The sequence below is a fragment of the Lissotriton vulgaris genome, chromosome 9 (assembly GCF_964263255.1).
Source record: "Lissotriton vulgaris chromosome 9, aLisVul1.2, whole genome shotgun sequence".
In the NCBI taxonomy this organism is placed as follows: Eukaryota; Metazoa; Chordata; class Amphibia; order Caudata; family Salamandridae; genus Lissotriton; species Lissotriton vulgaris.
Genome location: NC_141697.1, coordinates 622,851,042 through 622,874,261, shown reverse-complemented (window position 1 = coordinate 622,874,261; position 23,220 = coordinate 622,851,042). Strand labels below are relative to the sequence as shown.

The window sequence follows — 23,220 nt, the reverse complement described above, 5'->3', positions numbered from 1 at the left end:
ACTTACTGACCAAGTCAAGAGGTTGGGGGATAGGCTCGACTGCTTTGAACAGGCAACCAGGGATAATTTCTTTTCCCTCAAAACCCTGTTCAAACTTCAGCCAAAGCCCAGTGAGGATAAGACAGACAGGATAGATAAGAACACTAGGATAGAGGTCCCAGAGACACCCCCTTCAGGAGGGCAGCCGTCGCGGCCACCAAAGCGACCAGCCCCCGGGAATACTGTCTCGGTTGCCCCTCAGGATGGCCCTAGGCAGACAAGGCCGAATGTCTCCACCCATGCTGCCCAAGTGCATGCTATCCCTCCCCCAGTAGTAACAACCCTGGCGCCTACTCAAGGCCTAAGGCAACACCAGAAGGGAGGAACGGGCCCAACTTCGCAAACTGGGGCCGCTTCCCTTGTTACAACTGGTGGCAAAGCATCGACCCCTAAGGCTATACCCATTCCTGTCCCACCTATAAACTCCCTTCCCCCAGGCTCTCCTCAGAATACCAGACGAAAGTGTCCCCCAGTTAATCTCCCCCCTGAGTGCCACCCGTATGTTGTTATCCTCACCAAAGTCCGCCCTATCGGGAGTACCCAGCAGGAAAACCATCAGGCACTTAAGAATAAAGTCATCCACTGGCTGAGAGCATACAGGCCCTTGCCTTCGGGAGTGGATGGTATAATTCTTGGTGTACGCAGGGTGGGATGGATTGGAAACGGGAAAAAATCTCTCGAAGGGGATTGTGTGGTGATAAACTTCCAAGATGTTAGGGTTGCCCATCTGATATGCTCCCAAGGACAATCCACGGTGGGAACGGGTATCGACGTAGTCGACTTAACATTCTTTTACCCCCGGCCCATTACGATCTCTTCTTCCATTCACCTTGGGCAACCCACCCACATCAGCAGTTTTGGGGGCCAATTTCCTGTGGAGAATACCGTTCACGGCCACTCTCCCCCGGGAGTTTTCCCACAGCGGCCATTTCAGGCTCCACTGATACCGAACTGGGGATCCTGGGGTTGCTGACTCTGGGATGTTTCCGGGGAGGTCCCTGTGGCTCCGAGCCCTGCTGTTGAGCCAATACCCTACCCTAAAACAAATAGCCCCTGGCCCTCATCGCATATTCGGGCTACAGCCGAGTTTGTAGAAGAGCAAGGGGAGATCGGGGCACCATCTAACCTGCTGGCTAGCCTCCCTGGTGTGGGTGTTTTGGACACACCGCTCCCTGTTGAAGATTGTCGCATTACGGCTGTGACGGACCACCCGGTTAGGGTTTTCAGCTGGAATGTGGCGGGCCTCGAGAGGAAGCTAGCAATGCCGGACTGGAACGAGCTTGTGGAGCAATACTCCATTTGCCTGTTCCAGGAAACCTGGAGTCGGGTGCCCCTACACAAGGCGGGATATTCCACCCACTTTCTGCCGGCAGTACATAGTGCAACTGGTAGGGGCCGCCCTTCGGGTGGCCTACTTATCTGGGTGGCTTCAAATCTTAATTGCAGGGTGGTGGAGCGGGACACTAATTGCCCGGATCTCCTTAATATATTGCTGAGAAATTCCCAGGGCCGAGTCATTTTAAATATTTTTAACATCTACGCCAGAGGCACAAAGGGGGGTAGAGAATCCTCAGTAATAGCTTGTCTGGAGGCTCAGCTCCGCTTATCTTCCCACAGGTCCTGTACCTTGTTGGCGGGTGACCTGAACTGCACTTTCGAGCCTCTGGATCTAGAAATCCTAACAGACCAAGAGGAACACGATAGTGGGTGGGGGATTCCGCCCCTCGAGCTTAGTCCTATTAAAAAGTGGACAGAAGTGGCCCTCCAGATCAACTCACTAGCTATGGAGTTCGGTCTCAGGGCTGCTAATGGAAGGACAAGGTCCGACAAAGCAGGGGCCCACACCTACAACAGGCCAGGGCACATGTCACGGATCGATTATTTTCTCCTTGACAGACACCTGTGGAGCATGGTGGAGGACATGGTGATTGTACCATCGGTAGAGAGTGACCACAATCTCCTGTCCCTCACCTTATCCTACAGGTGTCTTAACATCACCACGAGTAGATTTCCTAGTAACCCCGCCCCGGACCTGTCAGTGGTCACAAACTGCGGACGACGGCTAAAGTGGGCGAAGTTGGCACTTTCAGAGGAGAAAACTTCTGCCATTAGGCAGCTCCTTGCCTCAGCCCTAGTCAATCTCGACCACCAAGACGAAGGGCTGATGGAGGTGGAACCTAGGTTCTGTGTCATAACTAAGGCTATTAGTGACCTCTTTGTAATTCCACCTATTTCGAGCAGAGGGAAACAAGGTTCACGATCGGGACAGGGCTGGTACAATCAGAAGTGTAGGGAGGCGAAGTCACTTCTTATTGAGGCAGTCAAGTCCAAACTACCGTCCAAGGCTAGGGAGGCAAGAAGATACTATGCACTCTGCCAAAAAAATGCGAGGAGGGAGTGGGAGGAAAATTTCTGGCAGGACCTCCTGGCTGCCAGTCGTGGGAAAGATGCCAAAGGTTTCTGGGACTTGGTGGGCAAAAGGAACCGTCCTGACGACACCCGGAGGACCTGTACCATTAATGCCCAGACCTGGTTCTCTCACTTCCAAAAACTTTACTCTGCTGTTGAAGGCCCATTAAACGATTCTTTTAACCTCCCACCCTTTACCCTAGATCGTGACCTGGAACTTTTTTCTGTTTTGGACGTAACAAAGCAGATTAAAACCCTGGTTCCATTGAAAGCAGCTGGTCCGGATGGCCTACCAGGCGACATCCTCCGCGCTTATCCAGAAGAATGGGGGGTACTAATCACTGCACTCCTGAACGCAATCATTGGGGGAGGCCCTGTGCCAGACTCCTGGAGAGGTGCGGAGGTGGTCCCCATCTATAAAAAGGGCAGTCGGGATTCACCCGGGAACTATAGGCCTATAAGCCTAATAGACTCTAGCCAGAAACTGGCGGGGAAAGCCATTTTGGGGAGGATCTCCCAATGGGTGGACGATAATCATATCCTGTCCGATATGCAAGCCGGGTTCCGTTCAGGTACAGGAACCATCGAACAGGTCTTCAGGCTCTTGCTAGTATACTGGAAGGTGGTGGTGCTGGGCAAAGGCAGTCTTTATTTGGCCTTTATTGACCTCAAGACTGCCTTTGACCTGGTACCTAGGGAGGAACTCTGGAGGGTCCTTTATGGTTTAGGGATGCCCCCGTACATATTAAACCTCCTTATTAACCTGCACACCAACACCTATGCTCAGGTTAGATGGGGGTTGAATGGGGAAAAGACCGACAAGATCAGGGTCGAGAGGGGAGTAAGGCAGGGTTGCGTTTTGGCCCCTACCTTATTCTCCCTCTACATTAACGGGGTGGTAGATCACCTATTGGACGAACCAGCAGACGCTCCCACCCTGGGAGGTGTAAAAATCCCAACCTTGCTGTTCGCCGACGACACCCTCCTCATCTCTAAAACCCCCCAAGGTCTCCAGACACTGCTGAACCGCTTTCAGGACTTTTGTACCACTAAGGGCCTTGTTATCAATGTAGATAAGACTAAGTACCTAGTTATACATCCACCTCGCAAACTTGGCCGCCCTCCCATCCTGAACTCTATACCCCTAGAAAGAGTGGCAGAATTTGATTATCTGGGAATCAGACTGAACGATGTGATGAGCTGGACCGCCCACATTGACAAAATGACATTGGCCCACAAAAGGGTGGGTGGCGCCATTCTTAAGGAGTTTAACAACTCTTCAAAACATTGTGTTGCCCCTCTACTTGAGATATACAAAGCACGTGCGGTCCCTGCGTCACTCTATGGAGCGGAACTGTGGGGTTTGGGTAAAGTCGACTCACTGAGCAAGGCTGAAAATAAATTCATCAAGGATCTCCTTGCCATTCCATCGAGTAGCCCGACCATCCCAGTGCTCATGGACACTGGCTGCAAAGCAATAAGGGACCAGGCTCGGCTTCGACCCCTTTTGCTTTGGGCACGTCTGTGGAGGGTCCCGGAGCTAAAATCCTATGCCAATGGTCTGGCAGAGGTGATGCATTCTGACGGTTGGCGTAGCATCAAATGGCTGAAGGATATAAAACAACTTTTAGGGGACCTAGGCCTGGACTCATGCTGGCATAGCCACACCGCTCCTCCGAAGGAGACCTTAAAAAAACTTTTTTGGGAGTGGGTCTGTACGAAGCGCTTGAGAAGCCAGCAGCATTGCAAAACCACCGCAGCTTTTCTGCTGTTAAAAGACGATGTCATGTATGAGCCGTACATGGACATTATATCAGTGGCTATGGATAGGTCCCTGTACATTAAATTTCGGTTAGGAACCCTACCCTTGGCCGACTTCTGCTCGAGGTGGAATAAATCCCAGTCTACATCATGCTACTGTGCTCTTTGTCAAGACAAGCCAGAGACGGTGCCACATTTTCTTTTTGAATGCCCGGACTACGGTCGCCCCAGATCACGTTGGCTCGGTCCCATCTGCAGAGAACTGGGTACTCGTCAGCACTCCTTTGCACTCCGGATCCTTTTAACTAACACAGCCCCTCCCATTGTTTGTGCTGTCGCTAAGTTTTTAAAATGGGCTTGGTTGATTAGAATTAGAAGACTGTCCATATCAATTTAATTCTCTTTTTATCTAATTTATGCTGACCTAATGTGTTTTATCTTTTTACTAAATGTACAGTCTTACTTTTTTCGACATGCTGTTTTTATCTTTTGTACTGCTTTTATGATATGTGCATATCGAAATAAAGCATCAATCAATCAGAAATATATCATAGAACAGCTATAAGGAGATGGTTCCGAAAGCTGCAGAGGGGCTCAGCTCATGCTAGGGCACCCTCTCACATAAAACCAAGCATTCTGCCTCCAGGATTGTTAAGGCCTGCCATAGGAGTGACTTATAGGTTACTATGTGTCTATATATAAGGTAGATATAGATATACTATATCTAGGTAAGGGGTGATTATACCACCTTACCCAAGCTGAGTGATCAGCCTGTGGTGTCAGTTTGGATGGCCAGCCAGGGGTGGCATGATACATGCTGTAGCCCCTGGCAGGCCTTGGATGCACCTATGCCCTGGGTACCTGTGGTACACTGTACAGGTGCTCACAAAGGTGACCCAATACCCAATCAGGTATGTACCTAAAGTACATGGTATCAATTTAGAGAGAGAACAGCTGGGCTGTGGGTCTGATTAGCAGGCCCACAGCCACACTAAAGTCGAAAAACCAGAGAATCACAGCAAAAAGTGGGGGTGACCATAGGAAGCAGACCCTACTCTCCTACAGGGGGCTTATCCACGAACCCACCAATGGATTGCCAGGCAGCAATAGTAGTGTCTAGTGATTTGATTTCGGTCTTTGGCGTGCCTCTGTGCTTGTAAGTATGACAGCTAATGGGGTCGGGTGTGCATCGCCGTCTTCCACAGCGACATGAGGAGTAAAGGCGTGCGGGTGGTACCAATAATACGCTCATTGCGCATGAGCACAAAGATAGCAAATATAGAAGTCTGGTGCACAAAATCCTCCTTTGGCATAGTCAAAGGTAAGTATGTTCCAACCCACAGTAGCTTGTTTGCCAACCCCCATATTAAGCGGAGCAGTGAGGTTCGCACAGTGTTAAATAAAATGTTTTGACAGTTTTATAGGGATGTTGCAAACTAGATCTAGAAATCACGGTCAGACTATCATCTTTATGATAGCAAAGTGACAATGGTAATGTCACCCACCTGTCTACTTGGTGCTCCAGTGCAACACATGCCTTCCCATAATCTTCCTTTACCACAACTTCTGGGTCACGATGAACCCACACGCCTAGGTACTTAAGTGGTTCGGTTGACCATACCAGTGGATATTCCATATTCGGGTGGGAGGGATTTGTTTTCGTTGTCAAGGGTATTATCACTGACTTGTCCCAATTGATGGTGAGACCAGAGAATAACCCAAAGCGGATATATTCTCTCAAAACAGGGGCCAGAAAGCGCTGTGATTTTCGAATGAAAAGCACCATATCATCGGCATATAGGGATATGCCGACAGGGCGATGTATAAAGTTTAGGGCAGATTCCCTATGTCGTTGACGAATCACACATGCCAGAGGTGTAAGCATGATGGCGAACAGTAGCGGCGAGAGTGGGCAACCCTGCAGAGTACCTCTTTCAATACGAAATGGCTCAGAGGTGAGGCCCCCCCACGCGCACCTGCTCCAAAAGATTAGAGTACAATAAGCGCACTCAGCCAAGAAATACTCCCGGAAACCCCATACATTGTAGGATGTGAACTATATAGTTCCATTCAGTGGAGTCGAATGCCTTCGCTGCATCCAACATAGCAGCTGCGGGAAGGTCCGGGTTCAACATGTGAAACATTACGGAGATAGTTCTTAAGTTGTGGGACGTGGATCTTTCCGATATAAAACCAGATTGGTCTGGCAACACTAGACAAGGCATTAGGGGTTGGAGCTTGGTAGCCAACATTTTTGCAAGTATTTTGCGTCCAGATTAATCAAAGATAAGGGACGTTATGACTCACAAAGAGATGGTGATTTATATTTTTTAAGTTATGTAATAATCAGAGCCTGCCGCAGCAAAGGTGGTTATATACAGGTTTCATGTGCCTCCGCATACATTTCTAGCAAATAGGGCGTTAAAATGTCAACATATTTTTTGTAGAATTCGGCTGTGAGGTTTCCGGCCCGAGGCCTGTTTATTCAGCAGGAAGAGTATCGCCACATTGATATCAGATTTTTTAATTGGTTGAATGAGGTACTCACGGTGGCCATCTGCCAGCCAGGCACAGACAATGTCAGACAGGTATTCGCCGGGGGCTGTATCGTCAGCGCTCCCACGCGACGTATACATATTAGTGTAGCAGTCTCTGAATTGGTGAGGCGTGAAATGTTCCTCACCCTGTGTGTCTACTATTTTGGTGATATGGTGATGTTCGGTGCAAAATTTTAATCTAGAGGCTAGCTGTAGGCCTGGTCGGCCTCTCTCACCATATGCCCGGGCGATAGGTCTAAGTGATAGATTCTGTATTTCAGTTTTAGCCAGCGCGTCATATTCTAAGAGCAGCTCATGAATACGAGCGTGTGCGGAAGCGCATTGTGTGGTTGTAAGCATGATGGCGAACAGTAGCGGCGAGAGTGGGCAACCCTGCAGAGTACCTCTTCCAATACGAAATGGCTCAGAGGTGAGGCCCCCCCACGCGCACCTGCTCCAAAAGATTAGAGTACAATAAGCGCACTCAGCCAAGAAATACTCCCGGAAACCCCATACATTGTAGGATGTGAACTATATAGTTCCATTCAGTGGAGTCGAATGCCTTCGCTGCATCCAACATAGCAGCTGCGGGAAGGTCCGGGTTCAACATGTGAAACATTACGGAGATAGTTCTTAAGTTGTGGGACGTGGATCTTTCCGATATAAAACCAGATTGGTCTGGCAACACTAGACAAGGCATTAGGGGTTGGAGCTTGGTAGCCAACATTTTTGCAAGTATTTTGCGTCCAGATTAATCAAAGATAAGGGACGTTATGACTCACAAAGAGATGGTGATTTATATTTTTTAAGTTATGTAATAATCAGAGCCTGCCGCAGCAAAGGTGGTTATATACCGGTTTCATGTGCCTCCGCATACATTTCTAGCAAATAGGGCGTTAAAATGTCAACATATTTTTTGTAGAATTCGGCTGTGAGGTTTCCGGCCCGAGGCCTGTTTATTCAGCAGGAAGAGTATCGCCACATTGATATCAGATTTTTTAATTGGTTGAATGAGGTACTCACGGTGGCCATCTGCCAGCCAGGCACAGACAATGTCAGACAGGTATTCGCCGGAGGCTGTATCGTCAGCGCTCCCACGCGACGTATACATATTAGTGTAGCAGTCTCTGAATTGGTGAGGCGTGAAATGTTCCTCACCCTGTGTGTCTACTATTTTGGTGATATGGTGATGTTCGGTGCAAAATTTTAATCTAGAGGCTAGCTGTAGGCCTGGTCGGCCTCTCTCACCATATGCCCGGGCGATAGGTCTAAGTGATAGATTCTGTATTTCAGTTTTAGCCAGCGCGTCATATTCTAAGAGCAGCTCATGAATACGAGCGTGTGCGGAAGCGCATTGTGTGGGTGTGGTTTTTTTTTCAAGCTACTCTAATACAGTCTCTGTTCTTGCGAGTTGCCCTCTAATATCTCTCAGAAGGCCCGCTGATGTATTAATGCAGACCCCACTAATAGTTACCTCAAATGCTTCCCAGAGAGTTGCTGCGCTATCTACCGAGCCCACATTGAACTCAAAGTATTGTTCTGTAGCTTTCCTAATAGTGTCAGCAGAAGTAGGATCTAGCAGGGCCTTGGCGCGAAAACGCCAGGTGAATGGGCGATGTGTATTGGTAGGGATAGCAAAGACCAGCTTCACTGGATTGTGATCAGATAATGTGCGTGGAAGAGGAACAATATCCGTGACCCAGTCATTTGCCCCCTCACTCAAAAGCCAAAAGTCCAAGCGGGACCAGCTGTATGTGCCGGTGTGGCGTGTGTACCTCTTCGTGCCTCTGAGTTACGAAGTCCCCAAGCGTCGACCAAACCAAATTCTAGCATGGCATCACTAATACATTGGGCCACCTTAAGGGTACGTGTGCCCTGTGGGCTTGATTTGTGCTTACTCGGATCTAGATGGGTATTGAGATCCCCACCCCACATAATAGCAGCATCATGGCCAAGCAGGTAAAGCAATGAACATTCGTATAAATACTTGTGGTCCATCTACTACAGGATGAAACACATTGACAAATAGTTATCAGCGACATCCCAAGTTTACCGTGCACCATAACACAGCCCCCCTCGTCGTCTATGTATGTTTTAAGTGGAGTGAATGGCAGGATGGGACAAGATATACATTTGTCTCATAGGCGTGTTGAGCAAGGTATATTTTCACAGCCCGACTCACCTCAGTCTGGCCCGGAGCCTGCCCTGTGGGGCAGTGTTCGAAAATATCGCGGCCAATGGCTGGGGAGTCAGTGGCATGGATGGGGGAGTCAATAGGGCCAGTCTTTGAAACAGCATCTTTGTTTTATCCACACCTCCCTGTTTGAATACTCAAAATCCCCTTATTTTGCCACGTTTCCACAGATCTACATACTGGAGCTGAAGGTAGTGGTAAGCAATAGTACCAGGGTCAGAATGCTCTTTTGAGTCTGTGCAAACCTACTAACGTGCATGTTTTAAGGGTTTTTAACAACTCTTCTCTAATCTGTTCACATACTCAGAAATGTTGGCAACTTACTCCTGACAATGGCAGACGTAAACCTTCTTCCAGAGTTGTGAAAAAGCGGTTGGAGATAAAGTGAACTTGCGAAACACTCAGATTTTAGCATGAGCAAATCTACACATGCATATTTGATCATGCTAAAATACAGTTCACAAATATTTTCTAGTAGTACTATTTCTTGACCTACTTCCGTGAATTCCCAAGAATTCACGGAAGTAGGTGCAGGTATAGCTGCACTTAATGCAAGGACATATACCATGGTCTTTTGATTCTTTCTTTAATAATTGGGCCCCTAATTTGGTCTGGCGTTGACCGTGACCTTTAAAGTTTATTACAATTCTGTATCGTCTCGCTTTACTGTGAGTGACAGCATTCTGCTCTTTCACAAGGAGTATATCAGTACACAAAGTAGTTTTGTTTGGTGCCAGTAAGGCAAATAATCATCAATCTTGCTTTCAAGCTTCTGCAAATATTTGTATCAAATCAGAGAGCATTCTGGAGCATTATACATAGTCTCTGTTGGAAATGGCCCTTTTTGCAGGGGTATCCCCAAACTTTTTGCTTCTTCCGCCCTTGTTTTTCCTGACCACTGGTTGTTGGCAATAGGACTCTGGGCACTTTACCACTGCTGACTAGTGCTAAAGTGCATATGCTCTCTGTGTAAATTCTTATTGCAATTGGTTATCCATGATTGGCATATTTGTATCACCAAGAAGTCCCTAGTAAAGTGCACGGAGTGTGCCAGGGCTGGTGATACAAATGCTACTAGTGGGCCTGCAGCACTGATTGTGCCACCCACATGAGTAGCCCTAAAATGGTGTCTCAGGCCTGCCACCACAGTGCCTTTGTGCAGTCTGTGAACTGCCATGTCTTCCTGGTCAGTGCCAATACTGACCAGGCCTAACCCTTCCCTTTCTGTGCACATTGGTCACTCCTATGGAAGGTCCAAGGTACCCCCTTGGGCAGGGTGCATTGTATGTGAAAGGTAGAGCATGTACTAGTGCAGGTGACATGCTCTGGTAGTGAATGACAGCCATTTTCGTTTTTCACTATTGTAAGGCTACCTTGCCCATTGGCTATCACGAGGAAGGCTGGCTACAGTGGCTACCAGCACATCTTCCCATAGGAGCAAGGTAGGACATAAAAGTCTGGTATTTCGGAACTCAGAATTTAAGAAAACATCTTTTAGGAAAGGTGGTTTTTAAATCCTGTGTTTGAGAACAGCACTTTTAGAAAGTGGCTGTTCTCTTGTCTGACCTTTCTGTGTGCCTTGGCCTGTTTGTTAATGGACTGTCTGGTTTGTGAGTGACAGGGCTGGGGGATTCCAGGAGACAGAATGAGTCCGCCCAGTGGTGACTAGAGAGATCTGCATCTAGATGGGAGGGAGGAGTTGCACCTGGGACCTGAATAGGACTGTGCCTGCCCCCCCACAGTGCTGGCTCCACCCCCTGTGGTGCGTCTGATATCTTTGCCCTGCACTGTAAAAGGAGAGAAGGAATCATGTCAACAAAGTGCTCCAGGGCTGTGCTTTCCCTCCACAATGCTGGCACCACCTCCTGTGGGGCGTCTGATGTTTCTGCTCTGCACTGTGAAAGGAAAGAAGGAGTCATGTAAACAGAGTGCTCCAAAACTGGTTTGGACCGGGCTCAGAGTCCTCCTGCACAAAGGGAACAAAGACTTTTTGGGGTATAAGTACAGGACCCCAGACCACTGAACTTTAGATCATCCTGGAATCAAGAAGGAACCTCTGCCAAGAAGAAAGCTGGAAGACTGAAGAAGGAAGACTGTCCTGCTGTTACTTTGCTGGAGTAACCTGCAGTTGCTTTGCTGCCAAGGAGAGGGGAAGGACTTTGATGTGTGCTGTGTCCCCTTGCTTGAAGGAATCTCCAAGGGCCTGAAGAAGGGCTGGCTCCCTGTTAAGAAGTACCAGGAACAAAAGGACTTCACCCCAGCTTCCCTGAACTCTACTGAGAGAGTTCTGTCCTTCCTAGTGTGCTTGGGCCAGTTGTGGTGCCTCTGGAAGTTGTACCGGTGTTGGGAAGCTGGAAACCAAGATTTTAAGAACTTTCTGCAAAGTTTAACGCATCGCTCGTGGAGCGCATCCCCATCAGTGCGAGGAAATTCCTGCCGCCGTGAAGGCAGAGATCTTCGCAGTGCCTTTTGCCGCTGGCAGAGTCGTCGCATCCTTTGCTTGCGGGCCGCACCAGTCCGATGCAGGAAGATTACCATCGCTGCGAGTATCGTCGCAGAGCCTGTCATCATTGGGTGAGATCGTCGCACCGCTTGCTTGCGGACCGCATCACGTCGCTGCGAGAGTTGTTGCAGAGCCATCGCATCGTCGCCGCACCGGATATCGTCGCCGCCCCGAAGATAGTCGGATCGTACCTTTTGCGAGCCGCTTCCACCGAAACCTGTGCTTCGGGAATCCACGCAAGGTATCGCATCCTTCCCCATACAGACCGGAGTCACCGCAACACGCCCACTGCCTCCAGCTGGGTTGTCATATCGCCTCCCCAGGGTCTCAGGAGTGACGCATCGCTTGATTTTCAACGCTACAGCTTTCACTTGGAACTTTTGCCGCATCTAAAGGTACTGTTGGCTAACATGTGACTCAACTGTGGATTATTTTAACGCAACCTTAAGAACTCATTTGAAACCATATTCTTGAACTGTGTTTGTTGGATTTTTGTTGTTTTGGTCTTGTGTAGTTTAGATTAAATACCTTTATTTTTCTAAACTGTTGTGAAGTCAGTTTGTGATGTTTTCACTGTGTTACTGTGGCTGTTGGTACAAATACTTTGCACATTGCCTTCAATAAGCCTGACTACTCGTGCCAAGCTACCAAGGGGTGAGCAGGGGCTTCTGAAGAGTGTTTCCTTCTTACCCTGACTAGCAGCAAGGGTCCCTATTTGGACCGTGGTACCTACCTCTGCCAACTAGAGATCCCCAGTTCTAACAGTCTCACATTGTTAAACGTTGGAAACATGTGTACACATTTTTATACTGGAACCACCGTCATTAGTGTAGTCAGAGCCTACAACATTTACTTAGAGCGCTAACCCTAATAATAAAGGATTTCAATTAATGAACCATGAATATAAATTCGGACAGCATTAGCATGTGGGCAACAATATTACCTTAACTGCAGACAGTGCCCTTCCCTGATCCATAATGTCGTACTGTAAACTGGCAGCCAAAGGGATTGTGCTGCAGGGGTTGGGCATACTTGTCCCAAGCTTTCATACATATGAAAGCTTGTTGCACTTGACCCCAAACAATATGTTGGGCTGTAGGAATTCCACATTCCTGTGTTTAAGTTACGTTGAGTGGTTTTCAATGAAAGACAGTTACAGAGATGACAGGCTTTCTATTCTCTTTCAACTCTCTTATTGAGATGAGGAAACCAGACTGTCTCTGAGAGCTCGTTTTGTGGCAACGATTCAACAATGTCCTTCATGGGTCACTTCAATTATCTGTTATCGCACACTCTCTAGAATAACAATTCTCGAACCTCTCAGGATAATGCCTTCTTCAGTAAGAAACAGTTCCTTTTTGACATTTTTTTTTACTTTTGGTATTCAGGGTCACTGGTAAGAGGTCGAGTGTATTGGTTCAACGACTGATGCGTAATAATTTCTTTTTGTTTTAACATGTTAGTATCGTTACTCATGGCAGTGACAATCTGTTCCAGCAAAATGACAGCTGGTGTGCTGGATTTCACAATTAAATTTATGTAGACTTCAGTTGTCTTGGGAGCATGGCACTGTAGAGGCACCCGTGAGAAGTCGTCAGCTGGGTTTTGATCTTTCCCTGGACGGTGCACGATTGTGTAATTGTCTTCTTGGAATCGAAGACCCTAACTTTCAATGCGAGGAGGCATCCTTGCGTTTGGATTGTCAAAGATAGTCAACAATGCTTGGTGATCTGGTACACGTGTGAAAGGTTTTCCAGGTGAAAATAAGTGGAAATGTTCATAAGCCCACACCACTGCCAAACTTTCTTTCTCAGGTTGTGAATAAGAACATTCAGTTTAGGATACACTTCTGTTTACATATGCCACAATATGTCTTCAAGAGTTTGGGTGTCTGCTGTGAAAGGAATGCGTCTAACCCGACGGGGGCTGGCGTCAACAACAACCTTGGTATGAAGTGTTGGATCAAATTATGCCATTTCAGTAGCGTTCTCAATATCTTGTTTGATTTCTTGAAATTAAACATTCTTTTTCGTCAAGTCTCTTAAATGTGTACTTACAGTGTAAAAGTCTTTATATATATTGAACAGTAGCTGGCCATGCCAAGGAATGAACGTTGCATGGAAACATCTTGTGGTGGACTTGCAGTTGATAAAGCTTGCAATTTAGCTCGATCAGGAGTCATACCCCATCAGAAAAGATATGGAAAAAAAATGTGTTTTGTCTTATGGAACGCACAATTCTCAGCACTCAACGTTAAGCCTGCATCAATAATTAAACACAGTTACAAGCGAGCTTTATCGAGCTCCTTGACGGAGTGGGTCCGTCACGCCCCGCCCGCTCAATAGAACGCGCCGCGCAGGCGCGAAATCAGCGCCGAGCGGGCCGTGACGGAACTGCTCCGTCACCAGCACAGCGTGAACGAGGCTGGTGACGGAGCGGTTCCGTCACCAGCATCGAAGGGGTTAATGGCGTCAATGCTGCTCATATATATCCTTTAGTTTTCAATGGCATAAGTTGTGACAAATGAGACAGTTTACCATATTTCTCCTCAAGCATAATGTTTATCGATGCACCATTTTCAATAATAAAAGGTTTTGAGCAAATGTTTACTTTTAGGGTAATGTGTGGACAATGTTTTAATACTTTGGTGCTTTTTCATGTCAACTTTTCTTTGACCTGAATTTTTCTTCATGTGAGGCCAGTCTAGCATGCACACGTTATTCTAAGGTAAACATTGACATTGCACAACCATCTTCTTCACTTTCACTTGACATTTATACTGAAGAACTGTTTCACAGTAATTAAGACGACGATCAACTTCATTTGGTGTTGGATTGCATCAACTGGTGTGATCGCTATGCCTGATGGTAGTGAGTTGAACGTCTCTTCGAACAGTTACAAAGTGGTTGCCCTTCCGTCAGCCTTTGAAAACCTATCCAATGGCAGGACATTTACCTTTCAGTGGAAACAAAAATCAACACCTGAAACACAACTTCTTTTTCTGTGGAGACATCACTGTGTCCCTCTGCCTTGTGCTTTGGCTTACTTTTCATATTCAAAACGGGCTCACTCTGGGCGCCTCCGGCCTCCATGACAGCAGTTAGTCGATCTGCAAGCTCTTCAGCTCTAGCAGCCATGAGCAATCACTCCAGTCTAAGAGTTTATTCTCAGCATTTGTTGTCTGAATGAATCAGTCAATAACTCTGAGACGCATAACTTCCGCATCATTAAATTCATTGAAGTTTCAGTTTGATCAGTTTATCCAGTCTCTCAACAAACTTGGCATTGGTTTCACCAACTATCTGTCAGTCTTGACTGAAAATGTTTCTTTTGTAATCTACATTTGGCATTGGATTAAACTTGAGATTCAAGGCTGCTTTGATCTGACAGTATGTAAGTAAGTTTGTAAGTTTGCAGCATTTTTTTTATGACTTCATTACACTTTCACCAGCAAGATTCTTAAGATATTTGATAATCTTGTCATCGGCTTCTTCTAAAAAATTAACCCCTTAAGTGCTGCCTCGGTGCATTGGCCGACGGCAGCACTACCTCCCCAGTGCTGCGCACGACCATTGAACGTCCATTCAGCACTAGTTCTAATGGACAGCGCAGCACTGGGGAGGAATGTTTAATAGCAGCTATGAGGTTAATGAAATCATCAAATGTCTCTATCCAAATAATCTGTCACCAATATTTTGCTTTTTTTACGGTATTTAATGGTGGAGTTGTTCTATAAGATTGGCAGACACTGAGGGTGGTGTCCTCTCGGACACCAACTGCTCGCTAGGACCTGCTTCATCCCTACATCCCTAAGGCCCTTTGCTGTGCTGGCCTCTTAGTCTTCCTGGACAGTCTGTGGAACCTTGAACCCCCTCATGGTCTCCCATTGGAGCCCTTCAATTTTAAGGAGACCTTTGGAGTTGTTCTGAGCCGTCACCCGCCAGCTTTGGTGGTGTGCCACTCATGTATGGATGGCTCCTTAAGCACAACCTCGCGCACTTCCTCTGGGGCAACTCCACCAAACGCTGTGGTATGAGGTCTCATTACTCAATTCTGGTAAGCAGATGCCCATTTCTTCTATTTGAACCGTTTTGCTTTTAGGTGTTTATTTGTACTGTCCGACACCTGGTTGATCTCTGCCACCCAGTGCTTCTAAGTGCAGCATTATCTTGCAATTTGTTGTCGCTATTTGCTGCTCTTTCAAAACCAGGTTGTGTCCACCTTTAACATTATCACTACATATGATGTATAGCTTTAGGTTGCATAGTAGCGCAGTACCTTTTTTTACGACATTCCCAATGGTTTCTTGGTCAACAATGTGTAGACTTTTCAGTGAAGCTTTCGTTATCTTCATATGCTTTACACTGACTGGAGTTGTGCTTTGGCTCCACATACTCTGGGAGAGCACTGTCTATCTTCTGGTTAATTATCCCCTATATCGTCTCGAATTGTAGAGTCCTCCCCAGTCAAGGTACCCGCCAATGACTACGCCACACACAGAGCTTAGTATAACAAGTCTTTATTCATCTGCGTGTAACTGCAAACTCAACATTCAAAAACCGCATTCACTTCACTACGCTCCAACACTCATGTCACAGTTCTACAGAGTCCATCAGGAGACAAAAGGGTTCCATCATTGCTAACATACACAACACTATAGGTCTGTTAGAAAAGGTTGATCATCTTTGAGTGCTATATAGCGATCCTCTAATTCCTATATGTGATAAATCTGCTGATCATTCGACTATCTTTTTAACTTTTGAAAATGTATAAAAACAGTTACAAAAAAATCACAAACTACTCTGCTAATGTTAAAAGTACCTCATCCTCTTGCGCTGATCCTGCGTTCCGTCACAACCATTTAAGGTGATCTGCCACATGTTTTTTTTCTGTCATCTATAGTTTGAACTAGTCATATGTTTGCTGAAGGATGGCCACCAGCATGTTGTTCAGGAGGGAGAACAAGTGTAACAAGTATAAAAAAGGGCCTTACTCCGTTGTATTTTCCCTTCCACTTTCCTAACTGGTTAAGAATCCTATTTCAAAGCCCTATAAAATGCTGGAAAGGGAAGGGAGCATTTGTCAGACTTCACAACAATCAAATACGATGTACTGAACTTCCTGCAACAAACTGCTTCTGTTTTGGAATTTACATCCAGTCAGTAAGGCTGACAAAACTTATAGAGGCTATCTGATTGACTTCCCTACCTCTGCAATGAGCAACCGTCCATAGAAAGACACTGATGCTGCCTTAGTTAAGCCTCAGATAGGTTGGACCCTTCCTATGATTAACACTTTGAATATTTTAAACACTATTTACTTTTCAGCAGTGGCTTTTGCCCTTTGTTTCAAGGAATGACACCACCATAGATGAAAGAGGATGCAACTTCAAGGCAATAGTTATCTCCAAATTAAAAAGCAATAGAAATATCAATAATGTGTTTTGTCTTCTTAGCTGAAAATTCAGGAAAAAAACGTGAGCATTCATTATTCGATGGGTAAAGTACAGCTCCATCTTAATAACACAAGTTTAAAAACAGGAAATATTTTCAGTTCTAGTTTGTCTTTATGGAGAATTGAATTTGAATCCTTTAAAGAGTTTGAAGCTCAACATCTGTTACGGCAACAAAAATGGCTGCCTTTCAGAAGAAGAGGGAAACCGAATGTGCCATTAGTTCATATTCTTCGTGCTTTAATCAATTAAGGATGAAAGCACGTCATACAGAAGGATCACCGAAAGGAGGCTCCAAATAGACAGGGCCATCAACATTTATTCTAATTGCTTAATTTTCAACATGACCCTAGGCCAATTAAAGCAGGCTCAGATACCTAGAACAATGTTTGCTGCAAAGTACCAACGTTTCTGAAACAGTCAGATTTTCAGGGATTCGCACGTTCCTCTGCAGTTAGTGGAGCCACAAACTAGAGGAAGCGGCGGATTCTAGGGCAATTCACCTGTGCGTGTACATGTAGCCTAGAATGTTATGTCTATTTCCAGGCTGTCTTTAGCACTTAATTCACAGTGATAGTAAGAGGAGGTGAGAAGAAGCATTCTGTGCCATCAGGCTGGTACTGGAGCCCATCCAGAGCAGCACTTACCACTGTCCGCACTCCGGAGGGGCTATAAATGGGAGTAAGGCAAGGTGTGAGGGAGGCTCACGTTAATGTTGTACAAATAGGAAAATTAGACTACATGCCAAGAGCCTCATAGATTTGGGCCAGGGGACCGAGTGATATTTTTCAAACAAAGAGGGTACTGCCTGTTGAGGCATCAGATCAGGCAAAAGAGAGAGAGAGAAGGAAGAAATTCCCACCAGCTGCAGCATGCCAGCTCACCTCGTCCCAGTGGAGAAAGAAATACCCCAGTGACAAAATGTTCTAATAAACATCTGAATCAACATATCTAATATATATTGCTTTTAGAAACACAAAAGAAGCATATCTCAAAGCCGCAGCAGCTTGAATAGCAGCTTGAATAGCAGAAGCAGCAGACCTGAGCTGTATTTCTTTGCCAAGGGGTGTGTTTACAATACTTTAGTCAAGGAAGTATTGTAAACACACTGAAAACACTACAATTTAAATAGCACTTGGTAAAGCTCAGAGATCCGCTTTTTTCTGTCCGCCAATGGATTCTGCCTCTGTTGTGATGGGGCTGTGAGCATCATGCATGCATCTTATTTCACCCTCTATCGTAGCCAGGGACATCCTTTCCACTGACTTCAATGGGCTCATTTGCTCTGAAATCGTTCCTCACCCTCACAAAAAGAGCAAGAGCAGTTCCAATGAATTCAGTTGGATGACCATCTAGAATCACTGAATCTCACTGTCCTAACAGACCCAAAAGATCTTGAGGTATGCATCATGCCTTCCCTTATATTTTAAAAGCTGTACTTTTTTTGAGTTGCCAGTATCACATCCATTTCCTTTATATGTCATTTAGGAATAAGTTGGAGAGCACTAAAAACCAAGAACGTAACTCACTTCAGAAGTTTCTTGAGTTTATATTTCAAAGATGAAAAACATTGTTTTTTTGCAGATTAGCCCCCCTTTTACCACCTTGTAATATAAATTATTAGATCTCACTCCCTCTTCCCTATACTTTCCTGACCGTAAAGTAGGAGGAGCCAGCCCAACATTAAAAAAAAACATCCCATTCACGAGAGGCTTGGAAGAACGTTTGAAGGAGTCTGTCCAAGGCAGGTATTGCTTCAGCTCTTTGTACTTACATAATGTGCAATAAAGGCATAGAAATTCATCACAAGTTCAAAGGAGAGTACGGGGAAGGGGGAGAAACTAAATATAAATAAAGCAGTCGTATTCGAAAAAAACAAAATCCAACGCACACAAATCACAGTGGTTTCTCTGCTTCAATAAGTTATTCATTCACACAAAAAGTTTAATCTATAGCAGGTTTGAAATACCTCACTGGTCCGGAAGATGATTCGGTACAGATACTGTGGTCCAAAGTCTTTACTATCCTCCAGCTTCTCTCTTCTGAGACTAACAGCCACTGGTCCAAGCTTTTCGTCCACCCCAAAGTAGTTGGAATGCTCTGAAACAGGGACACATATTTTAGTTACATCACTTTCCATTTGGAGTATGTGAGCCTGGCTTCTTTCAGTGACTACAACCAGAGGGAGAAAGAATAGTGCAGAGTTTAACAGTGGGAATTAGAAACATCTTCACACTGGCACATTTCAAGCACAGCACAACAATATGCAGGTGGCCTATCCAAAGACTCGATAAAATCAAAGCAGTCAGTGGTCCTCACACACAAGCTCTCCAGAGGTTGTTCAATATACCACCACTATGCCCCGTGAGCAACTTCAAATCAGTTGGTAACAGCGGAGAGAGAAAATGGGTGAATTACAAGGGGGCGATGGAAGTAAGGGAAATAATTAAAGTGGGCAAAAGTCAAAGGGTCGCAAAAGACGTACAGATTTCTTTGAGGCTTAGTAAAGCTCCACTAATGCTCTTCTGAATCTTTAAAAAGCTGTATAATTCTGGAGAGTGTGGAAGAATAGAGGGAAGTAGGTGGAGTGTGAGGTCGCAAGTAGGGTTAAATTAAGGGGGAGATGGGGAAATCACAATATGTCCAATCTATTTCCTCATACGCATTTGTATTTGCAAACAACCTTAATTTGTTTGCTTGATTTTAATTCTGTTCACCAGCTGCCACTACTGTACCTAAAATACAAAAAGTGATACTATGCCTATGAGATCCTAGATTAGATGACAACTTCAAATGAAAGAGGATCCCCACAAAAATGCATGTAGCACTAACGTGGGAAAATTAATCGAAAGGTATTGTATAATGGTTTCTTAAACTGTGGATTCTTGGATGAGGAGAAGATAACCCATGATCTGCTTTCCAAAAATGAGGTGCCCAATGATCTTGTACTTTTCAAGCATTGAGCAATTATGCTTTTCTCCACCAAGACAGCATGCTGTAGTTATTTTTTACTGACAAAGGAAAATGACTACAATAGGATTCTATTTACACAAAGCATATTGAGGAGTATGATTGTGCCCTTTGGCTCGACTACCTTTATCAACCACATCCTAATGGGAACCAAATGGCAAGTTGGGTGAAAGGGAGGTAAGAAATTGGTAGTTTCTTTATTCTGTGATTATTCACACTTGTTCTCTGTGTACACAATTGCAAAGAAAGATTTTTGTCAGAATAAAATACAAAAAAGAAACAATAAAATGTACCTTTTCCATAAAAGTAATCTTGGAAATACCGAGCTCCTAAATCCACGTGCTCAATGCTGTAGTGCTTCAATCTAGCCTGGTTCCTTTGCATTTCCTTCGGTACCTCTAGAACTGAGATGCTTGCATTAGTGCAAAAAACGTTTAGAGAAGGTTCCATAAAACCACCTTCACCTCTAGTTGGGGAGATGGCGGAAGCTTTGGAAAAACTCACATTCCGTTCACTCATCCCACCAGTCTCGTTTCTAAAATGTGGGCAGCTAAGGAGAAGTTCATTACTATTTTCATCTCCAAGGTCATGTTCTAGGTTTTCTTTGTAGTTCAAGTCTTCTGTGCTGGTGAAAGTGGACTCCAAGCCTCCGAGCCCATAAGCCCTTGAAACAGCCAGGGAGACAGCCGAGGCTGCAGAAGCACCTGTTGTAGTGTTTCTTCGCTGTGCAATATAAGACCTATTAGCCACCACTTCGTTGAGATCAAAAACCATGCTCTGTACATCAAAATGCCCAAAACTCTTTTGACAAATCCAAGGATTGCTACTGTCATGAGATTTAACCTCCTCAGGATCCATAGATGTTTTGCCAGATTCATTTTCACTTTTACTGTTCCTTAATTTTTTAAAAATGGACTGGTCATGTTCACCTTTTTGATTCTTTTTCCTAGGCTTATCTTTTTCTCTCTGTATGGAATGGAATTCTTCTTTCTGTAGCTGATCCATTCTCACATCTTGTTTGGTGCTCCCAGCTAGATGAAGATTTGATGCCATGCTGGAATCGACCCTGAGTAGTTGGTTAAGATCTTCCGCTGCTGAACCTTGCTGGTCAGGCTTCTCACTACGAAACTCTTCCAGCATTTCAAAGAAACTCTGCTCTGAAATTCCTTGAACATCTATGGAAGAGGTGCTGCCATATTCTCTACAAAGAGGCAACCCGCTAGTATACCTAGGCCCTCGGAATTCCAAGGATTCCTCACCGTCACACTCACTGAGCGTAATTTCACTGTTACTCCGATTTCGAAGCTGAATGAAGTTCCTCCCAGGCGACCGTGGCCAACCATCAAGGAATTCAACATCCCTGGACCTCTTCCTAGACATTCTATGGATGCCTCTGAATCCTGCACTGACTGGTGGGTGCTGTCCATTATGCATGCCTCTTGGCACAGCAAACTCTCTGCCAATTTTTGACATTTCCATTTCTCTCAGCGGGCTTGGAGTTGTTGACTCTTTTAATGCTTCTCTCCTTGGAGGCCAATCAGCAATCCTGGCACGAACACCCATTTTTGGCATTGCAGGGGTGATCGTGCTAGGTCGTGCAGTAGTGTTTTCAGTTGTTGCTGAGTAAGGCTGCATGGCACTGCCATTTTGTACCCAGTATCCTTGTGGGTAGTAATCCCCACTTCGTGGACTGAGTACATCATTCCCTTTTACTGTGTTTCCACCAGCCTCCGAGTTTTCACTGTGAATTGGTCGAAAGGTTGTCATAATCTAACAAAAAATAATTCTGCAGCCAATACAAAAGTCCCTCTCATTTGTATCAGCCACAAACTACTCTCAACCATTGTTGGGAGCAGCTGGCTCAGGGTTTACGTGCAGAGACTTGCTAAAAGATGAATAAGGTTTTCCTGCCTTCTTGCTCCAGGCCGTCACCACCTCATTTTCAAATCCATTAAGGGTTCCATCGACAGCAGACATATTTTTTGTGGCCAGAAAAGGAAATGGCTCGAGTTAAGACTGCTGAATTTCTCAGTAGAGTGCTACTTTGAAGAGGTTATTTCAAGACGGCTGCCAGGAGACAGAAGAGTTTCTCAGCCCATTCTACAAGACAAAAGACACAAAACAAAGCATGTAAAAGACAGACACTTGAGGAGCACATCTAAATACAAGAGGGCACTATAGAGGGTGAGAACAGTTTTAACATACAATTCTTATTGTTTTATATTTCAAGTCAATATTTTCTGTCAGTTTAATTTTAGGGGACTAAAGGATAAGTATGATAGACATGTGATCATTTTACTTCCTTTATTGATCAGCCAAGTTATCTGCAAAACTATTGATGACAAATATTTGATAAGTCTAAGATTAAACCATTTACCAACAAAAGTTAACAGTTTACAAAATAGTATAAGTTATGGCAATGGCCAGCTGAGTTGTGGAATTCAGGAACTTATAGCACTAAACCCAGATTTTAATGTAGCTTTTTTCGTAACTAGACAGCAACTTTCGGCAGACTAAAGTTATGGGAATAGGTCAATGTCTTTTGTAACCATACACTATTACACAAAGTCCACTGGCATTCAAGTTGAAAGTCATGAACTCGACCTTTAACAAAGAAATACTTTCTTGTTTAAAAAGATCATGAAACCTAATCAATGGAGGCGCTCATTTCCCCCTCCAATTTTCGATGTCAGTGGTATGAGCAGCGGTTGTCCTCCATAGGAGCAGAGGAGCGCCGCCCCCTCCCACACAGCTGCAGAAAGCAGAAAAACAAACTGGTAATAAAAGGATTTAATTACCTTTTTAGTTTTCCGGCTTTCTGTCCGAACAGAGAGGGCAGTGAGGGGGGCAAGTGCGTCATTGCTGCTGATTGTGTCATTGCTGCTGATTGTAGCAATGACGAGTGGCCCTGTCCGTGTGAATTGGGCATGTCGGTTTGGCAGGCTACATTATTACAGCCAAACAGACATGCGTAATTCAACCTCTCCAACCCGGCTGCCATAGAGAGCTTGCTTGAAGAGCCGGCACAGGCGCTTCAGTGCTCATTGGAGCGCTGAAGCAGCCTGCTCCAGCCAATGCAGACACTTCTCTCATGCAGCATGAGAGCAGTGTCTAGATTGGATAGGAGTTGCAATACTAGCGCTGGAGGAGTCAGGAGCCGGCCAGAGAACACAGGGGTTGTGCTGCAGGCTGAAAAGGTAAGTGAAACTTTTTGTTTTCATTTAAAAATGTAACCGTTTATTCAAATTTTGTTTCATTTTATTTATGTCGACTCACCATTTTTGGTGGTCACCAAGCGCCCCTGGATATGAGCGACGTAGATCCTTTTGATCGAATGAAAAGGGTCATGGGCTGC

At 45.4% G+C, this 23,220-nt stretch overlaps 1 protein-coding gene across 3 annotated transcripts in view; it reads right to left on the bottom strand.

The window, feature by feature from the left end:
* The window catches only part of SIPA1L3 (signal induced proliferation associated 1 like 3), a 714,921-nt gene that overhangs the window by 459,252 nt on the left and 232,449 nt on the right, over nt 1-23,220 (bottom strand). For all 3 annotated transcript variants that reach the window (XM_086938267.1, XM_086938268.1, XM_086938269.1), the window contains exons 3-4: nt 20,159-21,965; nt 18,865-18,995 (exon numbers count right to left, since the gene is read on the bottom strand). In XM_086938267.1, coding sequence (XP_086794393.1) covers nt 18,865-18,995; nt 20,159-21,632 — 1,605 coding nt within the window. In that variant the 5' untranslated portion in view covers nt 21,633-21,965. The remainder of the gene's footprint in view (nt 1-18,864; nt 18,996-20,158; nt 21,966-23,220) is intronic.